The sequence below is a fragment of the Lygodium microphyllum genome, chromosome 19 (genome assembly GCF_053477565.2).
Source record: "Lygodium microphyllum isolate KBCC chromosome 19, Lygodium_microphyllum_v1.1.10, whole genome shotgun sequence".
Taxonomy (NCBI): Eukaryota; Viridiplantae; Streptophyta; class Polypodiopsida; order Schizaeales; family Lygodiaceae; genus Lygodium; species Lygodium microphyllum.
This window is the reverse complement of record NC_141153.1, coordinates 139,762,058-139,783,429: the sequence shown is the minus strand read 5'-3', so window position 1 is coordinate 139,783,429 and position 21,372 is coordinate 139,762,058. Positions and strand designations below refer to the sequence as shown.

Below are 21,372 nucleotides of genomic sequence, written 5' to 3'. Positions count from 1 at the left end.
CTGGAGATCTATCAGATGGCACAGGGCATTTTTATCTCGCAGCACAGGTACATCTCCGAGCTTCTTTCGGAGTTTGATATGGCTGAGTGTCGGCCTATCTCATGCCCTATGGACCCTGAGTCCAAGCTTTTGACAGCTGGCGTTCCTCTTACCGATCCCACCCGTTACAGGTGCCTTGTCGGCTCTCTTATCTGGCTGCTTCACACTCGGCCGGATATCTCCTTTGTGGTGGCTTTATTGTCTTCCTTTATGCAGACTCCTACCCAGGATCACTGGCAGGCGGCCCTACGGGTTCTTCGCTATTTGCAAGGGACTCGATCCTTTGGGATCATGTATGGAGATGGGATTACCCTTTCTAGATGGAGTGATTCTGATTGGGCAGGTGATGTGGATTCGCGACGATCCACTACAGGTTATGCTTTCACCCTTGGATCTGGTGCTGTCTCTTGGAGCAGCAAGAAGCAGCCTACTGTGGCACTTTCTTCTACAGAGGCTGAGTATCGGGCCCTATGTTCGACCGCTATGGAGGCAGTTTGGCTCCGTCGCTTACTCGCGGAGATTGGCTTTACCCAGACCGGACCTACGGAGCTGCGCGTGGATAACCAGAGTGCTCTTGCTCTGGCCAAGAACCCGGTGTTTCATGCTCGTACGAAGCACATTGAGGTTCAGTATCACTATGTTCGAGAGCGGATCGTGGATTCGGAGCTGGTGGTGGTCTATTGTCCTACGGCGGCCAATGCAGCTGATCTCTTTACGAAGCCTTTGCCTCAGGCTTCTTTGCTTCATCACATGCGGTTCTTGGGTCTTCAGTCTCTCCCAGGAGTTGAGAGGGGGTGTTAGCCTGCTCTTATTCAGTCTCAGACTGTCATCTCCTGGTTGTGAGCTCCTGTCAGAGTCTGACAGGAGACAGAGGAGCTCTGTCAGTGTGTTTTCAGGCTGCCTTAGTATGTATGCAGCCCTGGGCATTTTACAGCCCAGTTCTGGGCTGTTTTTGGGGTGACTGCCCATTATTTTGGGCAGTCGGACCAGTTCTGGTCAGTCGGACCAGAACTGGCCAGTCGGACCAGATCTGGCCAGTCGGACCAGATCTGGCCAGGTCGGCCAGTTTAGCTGGTCGGCCAGTTTTCTGGCTGGGGGCTATTTATAGCTGCCCCCCCAGTCAGTCCAGCATTCATCTCTTTCATGCTCTGCAGGTTCAGCACTGCTCCCTCCGTCTCCGTCTCCGGCATTGGTGCTGCCTCTGCTTCCAGTCTGTCCCGGTTCCCTCACTGACGCTCCGGGCTGCGTGCAGGGACTGTTCTGTCCATTCCAGTGTATTCAGCATTCATCTCAGTCAGTGCAGATTTTCTTCCTTCATTCTCTGCTTCATCTCTCCTCTCCTCTGTGTTCGTGTTCTTCTTTCGCTGCGCACTCTCACAGGAGTATGGACAACAACCAATCTTCTTCTCTTGGCATGGGAAATGAATTGAGTAGCTTTCTAACTCCATTTATAGTAAGATTTGTTGCTGTTTTTCATCTTAATATAAAAAAATCAAGTTATACAGCACTACAAGTAGAGATCCTCTCCTCTTCTTTGAGATTTCAAGCCTAGTGCACTTTCTGGCTAACCTTGTTGCAAGGAAAGTGAAAGTCTACAAAGCAACAATACATCTGTCTCCCCTTTGCTCTACCCTCCTCAATGATAGCTTGAAATGTAAGCATGTGGTTGAGTGTGGAATATACTCTCTTGATCCTTGCCTATCCATATACCTGTTGTTGATGCATCTATATTCATTTGTTAGCTTATTTTCCAGTACGGATTCATGAAGCTTGGCTAACATGTGGTTGATCATGATGGTTCTATAGTTGGTGGAAACCATAGGGTCTCAGGCTTTTAGAATTGATACTACAGTATTAGCTAGCAAAGAAGCCTTCACAAAGGTCCTGTCGAATAGTTGGGCTAGAAGTGACAACATTGGGTCTCTGGCATATGAGGCGCTATGTTACTAGTTCATCATGGTCTTGTGCTTGACAATTCTCGAGTTTGTCGATGGTGCCTCGAACCATAAATGTGGTGAAGAAGGTCGATTTGCTCTCTTGTGGTCGGGGTAGAGAAGGCTCTCAAGACACCTAATTGAGCGATGTAGTATATGTGTGCCATGTCTTTGGAGATGTAATAGGGTATGTGCTCTAGGCTTTTGAAATGCCTTCCACACTACCTTGCGATCATGCCTCACAAATGATTGATAAAACTACTCTTAACTTGGCTAAGAATACCTTTTTCTTTCTTTATACTAGGTGGCATAATATCATACATGGCCAAATGCAATCATACCTGGCAAGTAGTTGATAAAACTGCTCTAAACTTTCTTCCTTCACACTAGGTGGCATAAGATCATGCATGCTTGGCCATGTGTGTAGTTTCCTTATGCCTACTCTTTTTGGAGGCAAGCAGAAGTTTCTTGGTGTCTCTCATCTTACCAACTATTCTATGGGACATTCTTGCTTGGACGGTGAGAGGAGGGCATGTGAGAAAAATGCATGGTAGCCGAGGAGGTGGTTTGAGTAGGTACTTGTCATCTCTTTGGTAAAATGATACCTAGGGAATCACTACAAGTATCTTCATGGTGAGGTCCAATCATACCAACAAGTCATACTAAAATGGAGGTAGGCATGATATGCATCCACTTCAATGGGGTGTGGGGAGATGATAAAAGATTGCATATTGGGGATGAGAGATAAGGATCCTAATAGGTAATCCATTGTGCTTGCTTCGAGCCTCTATGCTTGCTACTTGTGGTGGGGTGAGGTCATCCTCAAGGAAGATCTTCTCCTCGTTGAGGGTTTTTATTTTAGAGAGAGAATCTCTTTGTGTCTCCAAATTAGTAGATTTGAGGATAAGGGGTTTATCCTTGGTTGGGTCTGTTGAGAAACCACCTCTTTAGTTCACACACTTCATTTTAGGGTTTCGCACTGACAACCCCAAAAAGGGGTGTAGGGAGATGATAAAAGATTGCATATTGGGGATGAGAGATAAGGATCCTAATAGGTAATCCATTGTGCTTGCTTCGAGCCTCTATGCTTGCTACTTGTGGTGGGGTGAGGTCATCCTCAAGGAAGATCTTCTCCTCGTTGAGGGTTTTCATTTTGGAGAGAGAATCTCTTTGTGTCTCCAAATTAGTAGATTTGAGGATAAGGGGTTTATCCTTGGTTGGGTCTGTTGAGAAACCACCTCTTTAGTTCACACACTTTATTTTAGGGTTTCGCACTGACAACCCCAAAAAGGGATGGTGTCCACATTTTGGCCACTTTATTAGTGGGTACCCACACAGTGATGCGCCACCCTAGACAGCTTATGTGTATAAATGTAGTCACTTCATTCATTTTTCACTCCTACCACTTCTACCACTCTTCAGTCATTCTTCATCACGTTCTTTGGTCACCGCTTTCTCTTCAGTCATTCTTGACCACCTTCTTTGGTCACCACCACCACTTCGCTTCTCTCACCAGCCCCTTCCACCGCCCTCACACCCCTTCAGGAGGACATTGTGGTTCGTGGCTTGTGGCTGCCTTCACCCAGTCTCTTCAGCTTTAGGGCCATGTTCCAGCATTAAGCTTTGTGTTTGGAGCATCCTTCACTTGGCATCACCATCATCTGCTTGGCGTCAACACCCTTTTCCATTGCGCTTCACCTTCATCTCTGCGTTTTTCAATGTGGAGACCTCCTTGCATGGCGTCATCATCTCCAAGTTGGTGTCAACATCCTAGCCTTTGGCGATAGTCTCCTTCATCGAGCATCGGTGACTTCATCACTCCTCTATCACATGGGCTGCTAGGACTTGGGTTTTTGTAGCTTGGCTCCTCCATCACCTGGCGTCACTCATCTATCGCAGGGGCTCCTGGGGCCTGCGTTTTTGCAGCTTGGCTACTTCTCCATCACCTTGCGTCACTCATCTGTCATAGAGGCTGTTGCAACTTGCGTTTTTGCAGCTTGGCTCATCTTTCATCATTTGGCTTCAGCATTTGAGTTGCTCTCCTTGTATTTGATAGTTCTGACAGTCTTGGATTTGCATTTCGCTTCCCAAGTCACTCCTCGGCATCAGAGAATTGCAGTTCGCTCCCACGATAGCGGGTGATCATCTTCCACATCTTCGACAGCATCAGAGGATTGGGGTTTACTCCCTCAATAGCTGTCCTTCACCTTCCAGTGATTACTTCGATAGCCCACTGCTTGGAGGATTGTGTTCCGCTCCTTTCACTGTGCAGATTTTCCATAGGTGCTATCGCTTGATTCAGACATGACAATGCAATTATCTTCTGAGCTTTAGCTCCACTGGTTCAACTTTTTTTCTCATAGCATAATTTACTGCATCATCATTGTGTTCTTGTGTTTCCGAGTTTCTGTTCTCTCTTAGTGTTTTCCGTACACACTGTGTGTTACTCCTTGCTGACCCTATTGTCTCTATGCACTGTTGCTTGTTTTGACATGGTATTAGAGCATACATGTCATTTTTGACATGGTATCAGAGCGCACGAGCTTAGAGAGCTAAAGACCGTGTTGATCAGAGAAGGCAAAGATAGGTTGCGGGTTTGGCATCATCTACTGATTTCCCCCTTCATTTCTACTGCATCACTAGGAGACAGAGATATCCTTCTCTTCTCTCCTATCCACCGACCCTTTTTACATGCTGATACTCCAATGCTATGTCTTCTTCACAGGCATATCCACCTACCCTTTTACATGATGATACTCCAATGCTATGTCTTCGTCACAGGCATATGGACAAACCACGAGGTGCTTCTTTTCTAGCATCATCGGGACCCCTAATGATGCTTGCCACAATGGACCTTTGCTCCTTACCTTGTCGGAGTATATGCGTCTACATCTAGGCACTCATTCTACCACCTCTCCCTTTTGGGCCACATAGTTTATTCTGCACCGGATTTCAGATTTTTATGCTCAAGGCAATAAGATGCATCTAATGCACACTTAGCCCTTTCGAGCCATGAGGATCGACTGGTACCACGGCCTCCTTGTGACCGCCACAATGCGCTATGGAGGTTTTTTCTACTTTGTCTAGGGTCTCAGGAATGCCACCTCAACAACCTGTGGTTCTGCAATCTGCTCCATCGAGAGAGTGATTGTTGGATACCGTTCCCTTGGCAGTCTACTCCTTTGAGAGACAATGATTGTTCGACCCCTTTTATTACTTCGGTTTTGCCATCTTCTCCACTGAGAGATAGTGATTTTTGCCCACCCTTGGGTCTGCACAAGTCTCACCTTTCCCCACCCTCGACTACTTAGGTTCGAGAGGCCATCTCTAGTGCCCTCACACCCCTTCAAGAGGACATTGTAGTTCATGGCTCGTGGCTGCCTTCACCGTGCCTCTTCAGCTTGAGGGGCCCTGTTCCAGCATCAGGCTTTGCGTTTGGAGCATCTTTCACCTGGTGTCATCATCATCTGCTTGGTCTCAATACCCTTTTCCATTAGGATCCACCTTCACCTGCGTTTTTTTTAAGTGTGGAGACCTTCTCCTTGCTTGGCGTTGTCATCTCCAGGTTGGTGTCTGCATCCTAGGCTCCGACGATTGTCTCTATCATCGAGCGTTGGTGATTTCATTACTTGTTTATCATAGGGGCTGTTGGGACCCGCGTTTTTGCAGCTTGGCTTCTCCTCCATCACATGGTGTCACTTGTTTATCACAGAGGCTGCGAAGACCTGCGTTTTTATAGCTTGGCTCCTCCTCCATCACTTGGCGTCACTCGCCTATCATAGAGGCTGCTGGGACCTGCGTTTTGCAGCCCGGCTCATCTTCCATCATCTGGCGTCGGCATTTGGGCTGCTTACCTTGTGTTTGACAGTTCTGATGCTCTGGGATTTGCATTTCGCTTCCCAGGTTACTCCAGGGCATCAAAGGACTGCGGTTCGCTCCCACGATAGCTGGTGATCATCTTCCACATCTCCGACAGCATCAGAGAATTGTGGTTTGCTCCCTCGACAACTGTCCTTCACCTTCCAGTGATTACTTTGATAGCCCATTGCCCGAAGGTCTCCATCCCGCTCTCTTCACTGTGCAAATTTTCCATAGGTGCTGTCGCTTGATTCAGACAGGAGAATGCAGTAGCTTGGGCTCCGCTGTATTAGCTTTTCTTCTCATAGCATGATTCAGTGCATCATCACCGTGTTCTTATGTTTTTAAGATTCTCCTTTCTAAGTGTTTGCTGTACAGAATCTGTGTTACTCCCTGCAAACCTGACTGTCTCTCTACATTGTTGCTTATTTTGACATGGTATCAAAGCATACATGTTATTTTTGACAGGGTCCTTGCCGACTTGTCATGAATGTTAAACACAATAGAAGTGTTGGGGACCCTTAGACATCGTCTAGTGGGCTGTCTCATTCTTTCCACCCCATTGTATGAATGTGAAAGGCTCTAATTTTTCTCCCCTTTTCCTCTTCTAGTGCAGCATTTAGAAACTCATCTTTGTTTGGTGGGGCTTTCCTCACCACTTTGATCCATTTGGAATTTTCTGCTACATCATCTTGAGCCTTTTTTACTATTGCTGTCCATGTGTTGATTTCCGTCTCCACATGTTTGCATATTTTCGGACATATTCTCCATCATCTCCCCTTCCTCTCTTTTAAAAGAGAGAGTTTAGGTGGGAGGTGCATTGTCATTTGGTATGCTAGTTCCATGGTTTCTGCTGGTGTGATCCTCAAAGAGGTGGCCGCTTTGTGGATGGCCATCATCCATACTACCCCACTTGTGCTAGCTTTGTGATTTTCTTCTCGTGTCATTGTAGTCCAATGTCTTTTTGTAGCCTTTTGGCTCCATGTGTTTTTTCCTACTTGTCTTTGGGTTAGCTTAGTTTGCTAGAAAGCCCTTTGTAAATATTTGGATTCATCAGCTCAAACTTTTCCATGAGAAAAACAAGAGAGTTGGGGGACTGATGTGGGCATATGTTTCTAATGCTATTTGTATTAATGGACAGGTCATCACTGGCTATCTTTTAGCTGGATCGGCAATCGGACCTGGTGGTTTGAGCTTTGTTAGTGAGCTTGTTCAGGCAAGTAGGTGATATAATTGCAGAGTAGGTATATTTTAAAACAGTTTTGTTGAGATTAAGATTCAGCAATAATCTCCTTGCCGTCTTGATGTTTGCAGGTAGAGACAGTGGCTCAATTTGGTGTGGTATTCCTACTGTTTGCTTTGGGTTTAGAATTCTCAGCAAGCAAGGTGTGCTGCACCTCTCAGTGTGAAAGCATGTTGTAGTAATTTCTGTCTGCTTAGAATGTGTGTACCCTGCTGTATCAACCGAACAGCCTAATGATTACGTCTAGTGTATGTGATTGTTAGGGGGTGTTCAGGGGAGTGTTTGCAAGGGGGTGCAGGATGGGGGAGGTTACCCTATAAAGTGCATGCATGTTCATATATTTTTGTGGGTGGTTCCAGTTCCACCGTTTACTTCATTTACTTGTTTCTATATTGAGTCTATGTTTGTGGTCTATACACGCTACACTCCAATGTCTCTTGCATTTTCTGTTCAAGGTTGGTATCCAAGTTTTATCTTTTAGTGACCAGCATGAGCTTAACTATTATCTAGTTTTGATGAGGCATTAACCAAATATGTATTGTTCTTCTACCTTTAGCTATATCTGGCAACTCAGACATGTTGTGTCCTCTTGTGCCTTGAGACAGTGTCTCTCTGTCTTAATTTGGAGCTGGTGCAAGGAGGGCTGCATCTGGCCTACAGCATGCCGCATCTGAAGTGATGTGCACATTCATAGATCTTGGTCTAATCCTGAAGCATCCTGAGAAAGCTGGAGAGGATGGTCCTTGTAGAAGGCCATCTGCATATCAAGTTGTGCTTATGGTGAAGTCCAAGTCTTGGAGAAGGCTATCTGCATATCAAGTTGTTTTTATGATGAAATCCAAGTCTTGTCAATCTCTATGTGGGTGATATTTGTCCTGGTCCCACAATTCAGCTCAGGATAGTTTGGTGGTAGTGTACCCATGTAGAAGCTATGGTTCCGGAGAGAAGCAATAAGTTTGCACAAACGAACATCCCTTTTCCTCCTGCTGGCCAGCTTCTGTGAAGAGTGTAGTGTAACTGGGGGTGCTTCAATGGAGTCAGCTCCTGTAGTCTACGGGTGTGTGTGATCACTGCAAAATGAGGTTCATCCACTGTGGGCGTGGCATTTAGCTCTGCTCGTGGGATCTCATGTGGTGTTGATGGTGTGCTTTGTATCATCCTAGCAAGCATCAAAACTAGTGTCCTCTCCATGTTTTGCCAATGCCATCCATATTTGTACATTGTGACTGGGGTGACTGGTGTACTAAATTAGTGTCCTTCTTTCTAGGCTATTGGAACTGAATTTGAGTGCCCTATCCTTCAGGGAGTGAGGTTTGAAGGCCTTGTTGCAAGTCTAGCATTAGCAGCTCTGCTTATTGACAGCTTGGGTCTAGATCCCTTGAGAGAGTATGAAGTTGAGAGGATATTATCATTCTCCATGTAGGATTAGGATCAAGACTCTTGCAAGTGGTTCTCTTTGACTCTTAATGCTGTGTATGCAGGTAGCAATACGTGAATGACATATGTGACCACTCGGAATGAGAGTCAATCACCATGGGGGTGATAGCTAGCTCTGCTCACAGTATCTCACGTCATATTGATGATTTGGTGTGCATCATCCTTGCAATCATCAGAAGCAATGGCCTCTCCCTATTTTGCCATCCACTTTTCCATATTGCTGTTGGGGTGACTAGTGCATTAAAATGGCTTAGCTTGTTTCTCACCTCTTGGAATTCAATTTATGTGCTTTCTCTCTCGTGGGAGTAGAATTAGAACCAAGACTCTTGCAAGTGCTGATCTTGGTCTCCGAACCCTGTCTACAAAATTAGCAATATCACTTATGACTCATAAGCATAAGGATCCTGCAGAGCATGTCTTTGATGGTGCTCCTGTGCCTTAGAGTTGGTGGAAAAGCTCCCTTTTTTCTCATCCTGCTACTTGCATGTCTTGTCATCATCCACTCCAACTCTTGTCCTGTATCATCACTCTACCCATTAATGCAATGTCCATAGTCCAACCTAGGTTACTGTAGTCCAGTTTGTTGCCTCTCCCCCCTTTTCCCACCACCACCAGCTGCCCCCTATCCCTAACCCTTCTCTCCCCTCTTGAGGTAACATATGCATTACATGTTGAATTAGCCACTTAAACAGCCCCAAAAATACTTGATTAATGAAAACCCTAAAATGGTGCGTGGTTTGAGAGAGTTTTAAAATAGTGTGTGGTATGAGGTCTGCAAACTTTCTATAAATAGGCATGCCTCCCTCCATTCAGCGTCAATCTCGTTTTTGTAGGTTTCAGGCCCTCTAGCTTTGCTGCCCACATCTTGTCCGCGGAGGACATATGATCCAAAGGTGCCCATTGTTGTCTACATCAATTTGGCGCTTGTTTCCAGTCTCCACCTTGGTGCTCTCTCACCTTCTAGCCACGCCTTGCTGATCCAGCCACACAGTTGCTATGTTCATTGCTTGATGACCCTTCTGGAGAGTTGGCGATTGCTTCTAGACCACTTCTTGCTGCTTGGGATCATCCAAACACCATCGCCTTGTGGTTTTTGCTGTCGCCTGGTTGGGAGGACCACATCAGCATTTGCATTTTCAGTTTTCTGATGGCACACAATTTTTATCTCTGCTTAGGTACATGCGTTTTTCAGTATTTCTCGCCTCTCACTGCCCATCTGCATCAGATCTAGCTTCCATAGCTACGTTTGCTAGTTTTCAACCCTCGGAGGCTGCGTTGGTGGATTTCTGGATCTGTTTGGAGTATGGCACACACTCCAGCTCATTATCTCTGCCTTGCTCCTTGAGACAGGAGTTCGAGAGCATTTCTTCATATGATATTAGAGCCAAGTTTTCTTTGAGATACCTAGGACTTTAATCAGACAACTCATTTGTAGAAGAAGGAACTACAGAAGGGTCAGATGACTTCGAACACTTCCACATTGCTTTAGTCTCCATAGCAAACATGAATCAATCAGGAGTGGGCCTCCTATCTTGTGGCCAATAGATCTAGCATGGTTGGAGAGATTTTAGACTACCATGGAGTCCACCGATCATACAGGATTTTAGTTGCGTAGTACGATCTCATCCTTATGCCTAGGGCTCAACAATAGATTAAAGGTAAGACTGAGTTTTCTCCTTTAGATTCGATGCATAGAGAACTAATGACCATGTAGGAAAGACAGAATCTCTACCAAACTTTACCTGTTTATCCAATCTATGATCCTCCTCCTCTACTTGATGAGGATATTGAAATTTCAGAACTTGAGGCCCTCATAGATATTAACCATATGACTATCCCATAGATGCAATACTTATTCTCGATATGTTATCAAATTTTAGAATCATCCAATTGATGATCCCAGTCAGTGGAAGTTGTTAAAGGTCAAAACTAAAAGCAAAATGCCGGACAGTCAGTAGGACCCAGGCGGCAGCACGTGACAGCTAGTTGACTCTTAGCTCGACATTCTTTTGGTGACTTGGCACATCTACCTAAGCCCCAGTTCGTGCGTGCAAGCATAGTTTGCAAGTTTGTGCCTAAATTTTTGGGCTTTTCCCAGATTTGGTGCTGTTCATGCATAACAGTGACATTGGACCCGAAAAGTGTAGAAATTGTGCACATTGGCTTTGGAAATTTTTGGGGATTTTCATGTATTAGTGAAATTTTGCTCAGCTGAGCTGAATTTACTGACATTGGTGTGTCAAGAAAACTGCTAGGGTTTGCATTGAGGACACACAGAGTCTACGACCATGGCAGAAACACAAAGATACAGACACAGACACAGAGGGCAAAACTCAAACCCTAAACGCAAAACTCAAAACTCAAAACTCAAACATAGAAACTCAAACACAAATAGAAGAAGGGAGAGAGAGAACACAACTTTGAAGTGAATGAATGCTGTAAATTAATGTAAGAGTATATAGTGTGCTCAAGGGCAGAGCAATGTCGGAGTGTGACGTCCAACGGAGATGGATCCCAAGTCTGCGACCACCAGTTGGAGTGTAGGAGTGCTGAATAGTGAATGACAATAGGCTGGTCACCAAAACGCAGCAGTCTGGAGGCTGGAAACTCGTAAACGCAGCAGTGTACCACCGATCGGAGGCTGGAAATTGTGCACAGTTTGCTGTAAATAGTAGGCTGAAACAGTGTCTAATGTGGTTGGCGATATTGGATGATCAGATCCCAGCAGATGATGATGTCACCAGTAGTTGACGTTAGCATGGATGAAGATGTCAGCAGTAGGAGCAAACACGTATGGAGTGGCAGCAGTCTCAAGGTCTAGACAGCCACGTGGGAGGAGGTTGATGGTTGAAATCTACACGTGGAGTGATAAACCTGCACAGATGGAATAAATCTGAATGGGGGCATCTTGTCTATTTATAGATGTGGAAGGGTGCCCCAAAAATTAGGGTTCTCTCGAACCCCTCCTCGTTTTAGGGTGTCCATTGAACTCTCTTGAACTGCTCCCCGTTTCAGGGTTTTTACTTTAAAAGAGTATTTTTTAGTGTGTTTTGGGGTTGTTTAAGAGGCTAATCAGCAAGTAATGCAGGTGACTCCATTGCTCTCACGCGAGCGGGAAGTGCTGCAACTGAGAGTGAAACTCAGGAAGCAATCCCTGCATGAGCTCAACATTGGCTGTGGCATTGCGGGCTGTCCATTGATGGATGTAGTCAGGGTGAGCTAGTCGAGGGTCGTGCATAGATATAGAATCTGGGTCTTCAGCCTGCATCAGCATCTGGCCCTGTTTTCATCAGTTTGCTGCAGTTATTGCTTAATTTAGCGTGTGTTTTGGTTTTCTAACCCTGATTGCTGTGGTTGGGCAACTATTTGTACATGTCGTTTTTGCTGTTTTGGGCATTTTTTGGCTGTATTTTTTACCCTTTGTAGCAGTCTCCCTCCTCTTTTGATCAGATTTTGGTTTCCATTGCGTGTGAACTCTCATTTTGTGTAGTCTTTGCTGTCGGTTTGGTGGTTTTCTCTCTCTCTATCTACCTCCTATCCTCTATCTTCTCTTCCTATCCTCTCCAGATGGCTCCTTCGTGCACTTCTACTGATGATAAGTTACATGGCCTTGACTATCTAACTTGGAGTGCTGTTATGAAAGCTTGGCTTGTGCAGAAGTGGTTATGGTACATCGTTTGTGGAGCTATTCTATATCCTCAAGGACCTTTTCTAGTTCGAGAAGATTTGATTAGGACAATCATGAGGAAGCTATGCTTACATGGGATACGGATGATGCACGTGCCTGTTCTGCTCTTCTTCAATGTATTTCTACAGTTCTAACAGTGGTTACGTGTTGTAGGACATCTGTAGAAGTATGGTCAAAGCTCAGAACTTGTACGAGGCACCTTCCACCATGCATGTAGTGACTCTTTATGGACAATTCTAGTAGATGAAGTTTGAGCCTAAAGACACTATTCAATTATTTTTGCTTTGTGTTACAGAGGTACATGACTATCTTTGATACGTGCAGCTTGCTCTTATAGAGGCACATCTTGTAGGGATGATACTTTACAAGCTCCCCTTGGAGTTTGATGGAGTGGCCAATGCTTTGAGGGTGCAAACATCCTCGACATCAGTAAGCTTTACCTATATGTTCTCCATGCTGCTTGAGCGTGATGCATCTTTGCATCTATAGGGCAAGCTTTCGTCTACTTATACAAGTTTTGGTGAGGCTCTTGCAGCTTTAGAGAGGCGTGTTAGGGAGAAGAAGTCGAAGGCCCAGTCTTATCTCTATGGTAAGAAGGGACACTTGTAAATTGACTGTAAAGAGTTAGCAGCTTCGAGGAAGAAGGAGAAGAAGAAGTAGGATTTGGACTATTCTATTGAGTCATCCTCTTTCGTAGATTTCGATTCGAATCTCTCGGCCTAGGGGAAGGCCAAGGTGTGGAAGAGGTCCACTTCTTCAGATCAAGGGAAAGGCTTGTTTGTTCCTTTCTCTGCCGCTTTCCAGTATATATGATGCAGTTACCCGTCATGACTCTCTAGTGGTAGAGAGAAAGTGTGAGAGGGTGGTGCGGTGGGGTAGGTGAGCCTCATCTATATAGGTATATTGATACACAAGTTTCGAGAGAGGGACGCCCTTGATTCATCGATCAATGTCTTGAAGGGATGCGAGTGTGTCAATCGAGGTGTATTCAGCAGTGTAGTGTAGAGAGTGGAGATTCGAGAGATGGGTGTGTACCAGTGTGATACACACAAAGAATAAAAGAATGTATTTATACTTGGGATACAATATAGTTACATCTGCAAGGGTGTGTTCACATGTGCAAGTAACCATATACATAGGAGTAGCGAAAGGGCCTTTACACCCAACGTCCCACTTAAAGGTCCTAGACTCCTAAGCGAACCATAGGAGTAGCGAAAGGACCTGTACACCCAACAACGTCGCACTTAAAGGTCCTAGACTCCTAAGCGAACCTTTAACCAACTCCCACTAGCTGAATGGAATGCTCATGTTGAGCCTTTGCAAGACTTTTAGTGAGAACATCGGCAAGGTTATCGTGTATTTTGATGCTAGTCGTGTGACTAGACCATCATCTAGAACTTGTTTGATAAAGTGATACCGCACATTGATATGTTTGGTACGTGCATGAAACATGGCATTCTTAGCCAGGCATACAATACTTTGACTATCACATCCAAGTATAGGTGTTTTGGTGGGCAGCCCAAAATCATTGACCAAACGACCAAGCCAAATAGCTTCTTTCGAAACTTCAGTGGCTGAAATATATTTCCCCTTAGTGGTAGAAAGTGCTACTATATTTTGCAATCTAGAGCACCAAGAAATGGCCCCACCAGTCAAAGTAAATATGTACCCGCTAGTAGACTTGCAAGTATCCAAGTCACCTACCATCTCTGCATCACAATACCATTGCAGATCTAACATACCCTCTCCATAGTTAATACATTTTCTTTGTGTGCCCTTAAGGTACCGAAAGATGCATTGCACTGCCTTCCAATGTGCTTTGCTAGGATTTGATATAAACCTGCTCACAACTCCCACTGCATGAGCAATGTCAGGTCTAGTGGCAACACATGAGGGATCCACATGCTGAAGCATAAGGAACACCCTTCATAGAGCTGGTTGGCTTATCATCTTTTGGGCAATCTGCTTTGCTAAGCTTAAGGTATGGTGGTAAAGGAACACCAAGTGGCTTAGCATCTGCCATAGAAAAACGATCAAGTACTTTGTTGATGTACTTTTCTTTTGAGAGAAATAAGGGCTGTTGCTCTCTATCTCTTGTCGCACGTATGCCCAAAATGTGTTCAGCTGAACCCAAGTCCTTCATGGAAAAGGCTGAATTCGGTTGTCTTTTTAGTGCATTAACCTAGCTTTTATGCTTACCAGCAATAAGCAAATCATCCACATAAAGCACAAGTATAATAAGGCTTCCATTATCAGCCTTCTTAATATATAAGCAGTGATCTGCACTACTCCTTTTAAAACCATGTGAGAGCATGAAGACATTAAACTTTTCATACCATTGTCTAGGAGGTTGTTTCAAACCATACAAGCTTCTCTAAAGCCTACACACCAAGTGCTTCTTTCTTGGCATAACAAAACCCTCTGGCTGTTTCATATAGAAATGCAGTTCGAACATCCATCTGATTAAGTTCAAGATCCATAGATGCTACGAAAGAAAACAGTATCCAAAGACTGGTCATTTTGACAATAGGTGAAAAGACTTCTTGAAAGTGAATCTGCTATTTTGTGTGTAACCCTTAGGCACAAGCTTGGCTTTGTATTTGGGTTTGCCATCTACACACTTGATTTTATCGACTCATTTGTTTGGATTTGTTTTCCTATCTTTGGGCAATGGAACCAAATCCCAAGTATCATTCTGATACAAAGATTTCATTTCTTCCTGCATAGCTAGCTTCCACTTTTTCTTTAACTCACATGATAATGCCTCTCTTTATGTGGAGAGGCTCACCCTGATTTGTGAACAAAATGCAGTCCAAAGTGGGATCAAACCTCTGTATAGGTCTCTTAACAGGTGTAAACCTTCTCACCCAATGATTTGTGCTATTAGGTAATGGATCCACATCCAAAGGAATGTCAATGACCTCATTATTTGGCTGCTGAATTGCATTTTCAGGTTGCTGTAATACATTTTCAGGCTGCTGTAATTCATTTTCAGCATGCTGATTTTGTTGCCCAAGCCGATTTTCAGCTTCTCTTTGCTACCCATTATCATCTAGTTCAATAATGATACACTGATTATCAAAACCAGCATCAAATCCCTCAGCTTAGGATCAAAAGCCGGCAAGCCTGCATCCTGTAACTGACTCAAAATACTAGTGAAAGCATTTAAATGCTTTGAGGCGAGCTTAGACTTATCAAGCTTCAAGTTGACTAACTTTCCCATGAGATGGATCTCATTCAAATGAGTTGTATTCTCATATGTAGCCTTGAGTTTCTCTCAAACTGCATAAGCAGTGGTAAATCCCTTGATATCAACCAATATATCATCTATGACTTGTGCTTGCTCTTGCGAACCCCTGTCACTGAGCAGGGGGACTACTTGTTGGAAATAAATAAAAATTGTCAAAAAATGATTCAAATGTGCTAAATTAACTAGTTGTTGACTTGTGATGTGTCGCGTGTCACCTGATGTGTGTTGGGATTGTACCGTTGGTTGCCGCTGACCTATTTGACGTGCGCATGGTGCCGCCGACAGCATGGAGAACATTGTCGCGTGGTCAAAAATTGACCGCCAACTAGTCACACTTACTGCAGACTATCATGCCTATGTGTCGCCCTGCAGAAAATACGACTTGCACTTCACACCAGTTGCCGTCTGGTCAGACTGACCACTGATTGATCTCCACTGCTTGTCGGCTCACACTCACATGCACAGATTGATCCGTTCAATCCTCAGGAAGCGTGCACACTCTTGCAGAAGCTCTGATACTGGTTTGAAGGGGTGCGAGAGGCAGGAATCAGGTAGTGTGCACGTCAATCAAGGTGTATTCAGCAGTGTAATGCAAAGAGAGTGGAGATTTGAGAGATGGTTGTGTACCTATGTGCTACACACAACGAATAAAAGAATGTATTTATACTTAGGGTACGCTACACTTACACCCATAAGGGGGTGCTCACATGTACAAGTAACTATATACATGGGAGTGGCGAAAGGGCCTTTACACCGAACAAGTCTGGTAGGTTCAAATCTTGGAGGTGGGATTGACTTCCAAGCTCATGATTAGCTAGGATTTGACAAAGAGCAAATCGACTCCTAGTTTGCGCTTACCTGAGGGGACACTTTGGGAGTCTGGCCAAAGGTGACTGGCCAAAGGTGAGTAATCCATGGTCACATATGTTCAAAGGCATTTTTGACAAGATGGTCTTGTCTGTCATTGTGAGACATTGTTGACAAACATTGAGAGTTGCTTTGATTTCTTCTCTATTTTCAAGAGATGGTACGATCGACGTCGACATTAGGTTCTCTTTGAGACACTTTGGTGGTGGCTTGCACACCCATTGCTTGGGTATCCATGATTCTACTTTGGTGGAAATTGTTGTATATACTATGATGGGACATTATCATTGTATATTATATTGTATTAGATCACCCATGATCCAAGAGAGGGTGTTAGCAGCTATGTTAGTTCTTGGTTGAGTTTGTGTATGTGATTCAGTGGGCTAGGGCACCATGATATTATCTTGATTATTTAAACATTTTATCTGGCTGTTTATGATGGCTATTTTAGCATTTTATGTTGGCCGACTTACTGCCATTTGGCCTATGTATTAAGGCTCTTCCTCTATAGTCATTATCATTCATGGCCTGGAGGTCTTGGAGGAGAGAGGAGCCAATTCTAGTGCCTGCGCAACTAGTGACTCACTTTTGTATGTGACTAAGTCTTGATATATGGATTCTATTTCCCGAGTCTTCTTTTGAGTTCTCTTCTTTTGGAGTGTTTTCTTTTCTCTCAGTCTTGTCTTCAACAATCTATTTCAGCATACGTGTATGCTTCAGTTGCTGCATCCACTTTTGGCACATGTATGCTTTGTGGTCTGATGTTGTGACATGAATTGTGACCTAGAGTGGGTGACCTTCGCATTGATGTACTTCTTAATACATCTAATGCACATAGCATACTGGAAACAATGAAGGTAATTGTGAGGTCTTATGATACTCCATAAACATTTCTGCAACAATAAACAAAGTATTGAATGCAGCATTAAACATTGAAACCAATAAGGAATGCAAGAGTGGATATAGTCAATGTAATGGTGATTTCCAACTCTAAACAGTAAAGGCACATGTGAACCATTGGTGTAGTAGTGAAGGCAATTGTGCGTGTACAAGGTTATGGGGCTTGCAAAATTGGAGGGGGAAAGAAACTTAAAATCCGAGAAATCATAGACATTGATAATTTGATGTGGACGAAGTAAATGCTCAGTGACTTTGGGGAGAGGGTGATCTCAAGTCACTATGGGAATGGATGATATGAAAAAATGGGAACATCAAGCCATTGAACATGAATATTTGCCTCAATTTCTCTCTCATGGTGAAACACAAGTGCCTTGAGGGAGCATCCTAAGTGCCAACAACTCTTCTCATCCTTTGCAATAGGATGCACAAACACATGTGACTTAGACTTATCTACTTCAGCATATAACTCCCCTTGAGTAGTTGCATCATAGTTTGTAACGTGCTCAATCACATCTATCTAGTCCTACCTCAGTGTTGCGCTATTAAGATTCTTTGCTCTCCAAATAGGATGGAGGACAAAGCAACAACATGCAATGGAGAGTGCATAATGTTTTGTCGTTCTACACAAAGTGCCTTGACTTGTTGTAGCTTGGAAGCCTCAATACCTTCAAGACTTTCAATCTTTTCTATCATGTGATTAGTGAGCTCATACACCAATCCCATTGTGGCACCCTCTTTATTAGCAAGATGCAAAATCTTTAAAATTGGAGCATATAGCTTCACAATCATCTTGGCATTGGTCCAAAATGAAGAATCAAAGGGAATAGATGAAATCTCCAAAGCCTTGATATTTCTACTTACTTTTTTTCGGTAGTACTCATCACTAATGACCATGCGGCGCAATCTAGTGAAGGCTCTTTCATCCATCCATGTTTGCCAAAAGAATAAATATATACGCAAACCAAGTTTGTGTTGGTTTAAGCAATTCTTTTGAAATGAACTTTCTATTGTGGGCCATCTCGTACACTACTTGTTGCCCTTTGATCCATGATCCAGGCTCGCTAGCCATTTAAACTGCCATTTAACATAGTTGTTGCTCCTAATGTCCTAGGCACTAAGTGACACTAGTGTACTAGGCACCAAGTGACACTAGTATTAGCGTTTATTTTAGGGTTTCCTATGACGGTTAAGCCATTAGAGTTTTTATTTATCATAAAAAAACACTTTATGCCTCTTTAGCTCATAAGTGTGGCATTATTCAGTGTAATCACCTTGAACGTTGTACTCTCTGATGATCTGCTGACTTGCGCACAGAGGGTGCCTTGTCATTGCCCTGTCCGCCAGATATAAGCATGGCATTATTCAGTGTGATCGCCTTGAGCGTTGTAGTCTTTTTCACTCATTAATTACATTGCTTCTCATGTGTCATGGAGTATCTTTGTGCATCGATTAAATTTTTCGTTCTCATTAATTTTCCTTTAAATTTTTGCACAATTGCTCCACGCCTAGGCCAACATCTATACAATGCCATGGAGGACTGTTTTATGGTGACACAAACATGTACCTTTAGCAGTATTTCTGTGCAGGAAACTGCTGTGTAGCTCTTTTAAAAACAGGATCAGCTTCACTGCACTGAGAGTCACACCTGATGGGAACCAGGATCACTTTTGGAGCATGGAGACTGTAGGGCTACTTTAAAATTTCAATATCTATTTGTATATGGTGCATCATATTTGAGTTTTAAAAAATGCTTGGTATTGTGTGTATGTTTCATGAAGTGTTTTATACATTGTTTTCAATGGTTCTTTTGCAGCTTAGGGTTGTGCGATCTGTAGCAATCTTTGGGGGCCTTCTCCAGATAGTGTTGTTCATGTGCCTTTGTGGTATAACTGCCCTGGTATATTTCAGATCTTTGTAGAATCTGATGTAATATTAGGGTTTCTGGATTCTGGGAAGTTGAAGTTTACAAATTGCTTGATATATTTTTTGGAACTGAGCAGCTTTCAGCATTTTCTGCATTGATGCATACTACTGATATTTACAGATGTCTGGAGCAAAAGCCACGGAAGGAGTTTTTGTAGGGGCATTTCTCTCCATGTCCTCAACGGCAGTGGTAAGACAAGCAAGCAATCGATTTAACAGCTCTTAGTTTTCAACAGTAGAAAAAGTGATTTTCTATTAAATGCACTTAGCTTGTAACAAAACCCAGTTAAAATAAACATAGAAGGATATGTCTGAACAAAGTAGGGGAATACAAATTGCTTAGAAAGCTTGTTATATCCTCTGCATAGTCTCAGAATGAACTTGAAATCTGTCCTTTTTGGGGACATGGATGATCTCTGTGCAAATCTGTGAAAGATTTCAAGGTAAAGGTAGTTTGGTGGTGTATCGCCTGTTTGCATCATTTTTGAAGTTTTGTGAAGCTAATTTAGGGTGTTGGATTGTTTGCTCATGTTCTGTGAAGTCAATTTGGGGTGCTGGGTTGTGCACATCTAGATTGGTTGGAATGTCTGGAGATTTCTCAGGGGAATACAAATTGCTAAGAAAGCTTGTTATATCCTCTGCATAGTCTCAGAATGAACTTGAAATCTGTCCTTTTTGGGGACATGGACGATCTCTGTGCAAATCTGTGAAAGAATCTAAGGCAAAGGTAGTTTGGTGGTGTATCGCCTGTTTGCATCATTTTTGAAGTTCTGTGAAGCTAATTTAGGGTGTTGGATTGTTTGCTCATGTTCTGTGAAGTCAATTTGGGGTGCTGGGTTGTGCACATCTAGATTGGATGCAATGTCTGGAGATTGCTCAGGAAATTATAAACCTGGAATTTGGGCACTAATTGTGGCATACATGGGCTATCTGACCTACTGGTGGATGGGGAACCTTTCTGGAATGTTTAATACCTTCATGAATACCCATGTCCCTATATCTTGCTTAATCAGCTACAAAGGGAGTATGTTCTCGAAGATTATCTGTGAGCTTGGCATTGACATGCATTCTTTAGGGATTGCCTTTACACACTTGGGAGCTTCAAGGATTCCCTAACTTCAGCCTCATACTGCCTTTGTAGCTTTGCCACTGTGTCACATGCAGCAGCTTGACATGTGATTCAAGCTATCCTGTAGTGAACTTGAAACAATCAGCTTTAAACAGGTGCAAAGTAGAAGTGGATGAAATCTGAGATTGATCGTAAGCAAAGAGAGGAGAAAGGTCCCAAAGCCATTCAAGGCAGTTAAGTTGTGTTGATGAAGATAGCTTGAACATGTAATGCCTGGAGTATACAGCACAGACTTTTGCTTAGAGTGAGCTCGTGGATTGTATTGCACCACAATTGGATGCAAGATACCAGGACTGTGCCAAAGAGAAGAATTGATCTTGCCATGCCTGTCTCTGACCTTTCGTGTATCATTCCATCATCATCTCACATGTCACCTTTGACATTCCACCCCACCCATCAAACTGCATCAACTCCATTCAAGGCAGTTAAGTTGTGTTGATGAAGATAGCTTGAACGTGTAACGCCTGGAGTATACAGTACAGACTTTTGCTTAGACTGAGATTGTGGATTGAATTGCACCACAATTGGATGCAAGATATTAGGATCATGCCAAAGAGAAGAATTGATCTTGCCATGCCTGTCTATGACCTTTCGTATCATTCCATCATCATCTGACATGTAACCTGTCACATTCCACCCCACCCATCAAACTGCATCAACTCCAGATATTTACTCCTTGCCTGTCATGTTTTGCCCTGCTCATCAAATGCATCACCTGTTTGGACTGGTTGGTCATGGGTGACTAAGTGACGGTGACTAAGTGACGGCGCCCCCCCACCCCGCCCCTTCTCTGGGTGCCTAAGGTATCTACTGTAAGCTCATCTTTATTTGCACCTCATCGTTTAATGGGATGCTGGGCCCCTAAACAACACCCACTGACCCAGCCTGCCTGCCTGCCCCCACAAGGTAGTGGAATTAGGGATGCGCGGCCTATGAGGCAGACACCTCAGAGATACAGATGACAATATGGAACAATAATGGCTCACTATGAACATACTCAGGGAGGATGGAGGAGGTGATGGAGAAGCATGAGTTGATTCTAATCACAAAGACACATTAGAGGCTTGGGAGGACTACCTTAGAGTGCAGAGATATGTCTGGGAA

General features: G+C 43.8%; 1 protein-coding gene across 6 annotated transcripts in view; it reads left to right on the top strand.

Moving 5' to 3' along the window:
• The window catches only part of LOC148020437 (K(+) efflux antiporter 5-like), a 178,845-nt gene that overhangs the window by 79,059 nt on the left and 78,414 nt on the right, over positions 1–21,372 (top strand). For 3 of the 6 annotated variants that reach the window (XM_087700743.1, XM_087700739.1, XM_087700741.1), the window contains exons 7-10: positions 6,973–7,047; positions 7,146–7,217; positions 19,030–19,113; positions 19,261–19,329. In XM_087700743.1, the coding sequence (XP_087556869.1) occupies positions 6,973–7,047; positions 7,146–7,217; positions 19,030–19,113; positions 19,261–19,329 (300 nt within the window). Of the gene's footprint in view, positions 1–6,972; positions 7,052–7,145; positions 7,218–19,029; positions 19,114–19,260; positions 19,330–21,372 lie in introns of all 6 variants that reach the window. The other 3 variants (XM_087700740.1, XM_087700744.1, XM_087700745.1) reach the window with 3 other exon arrangements.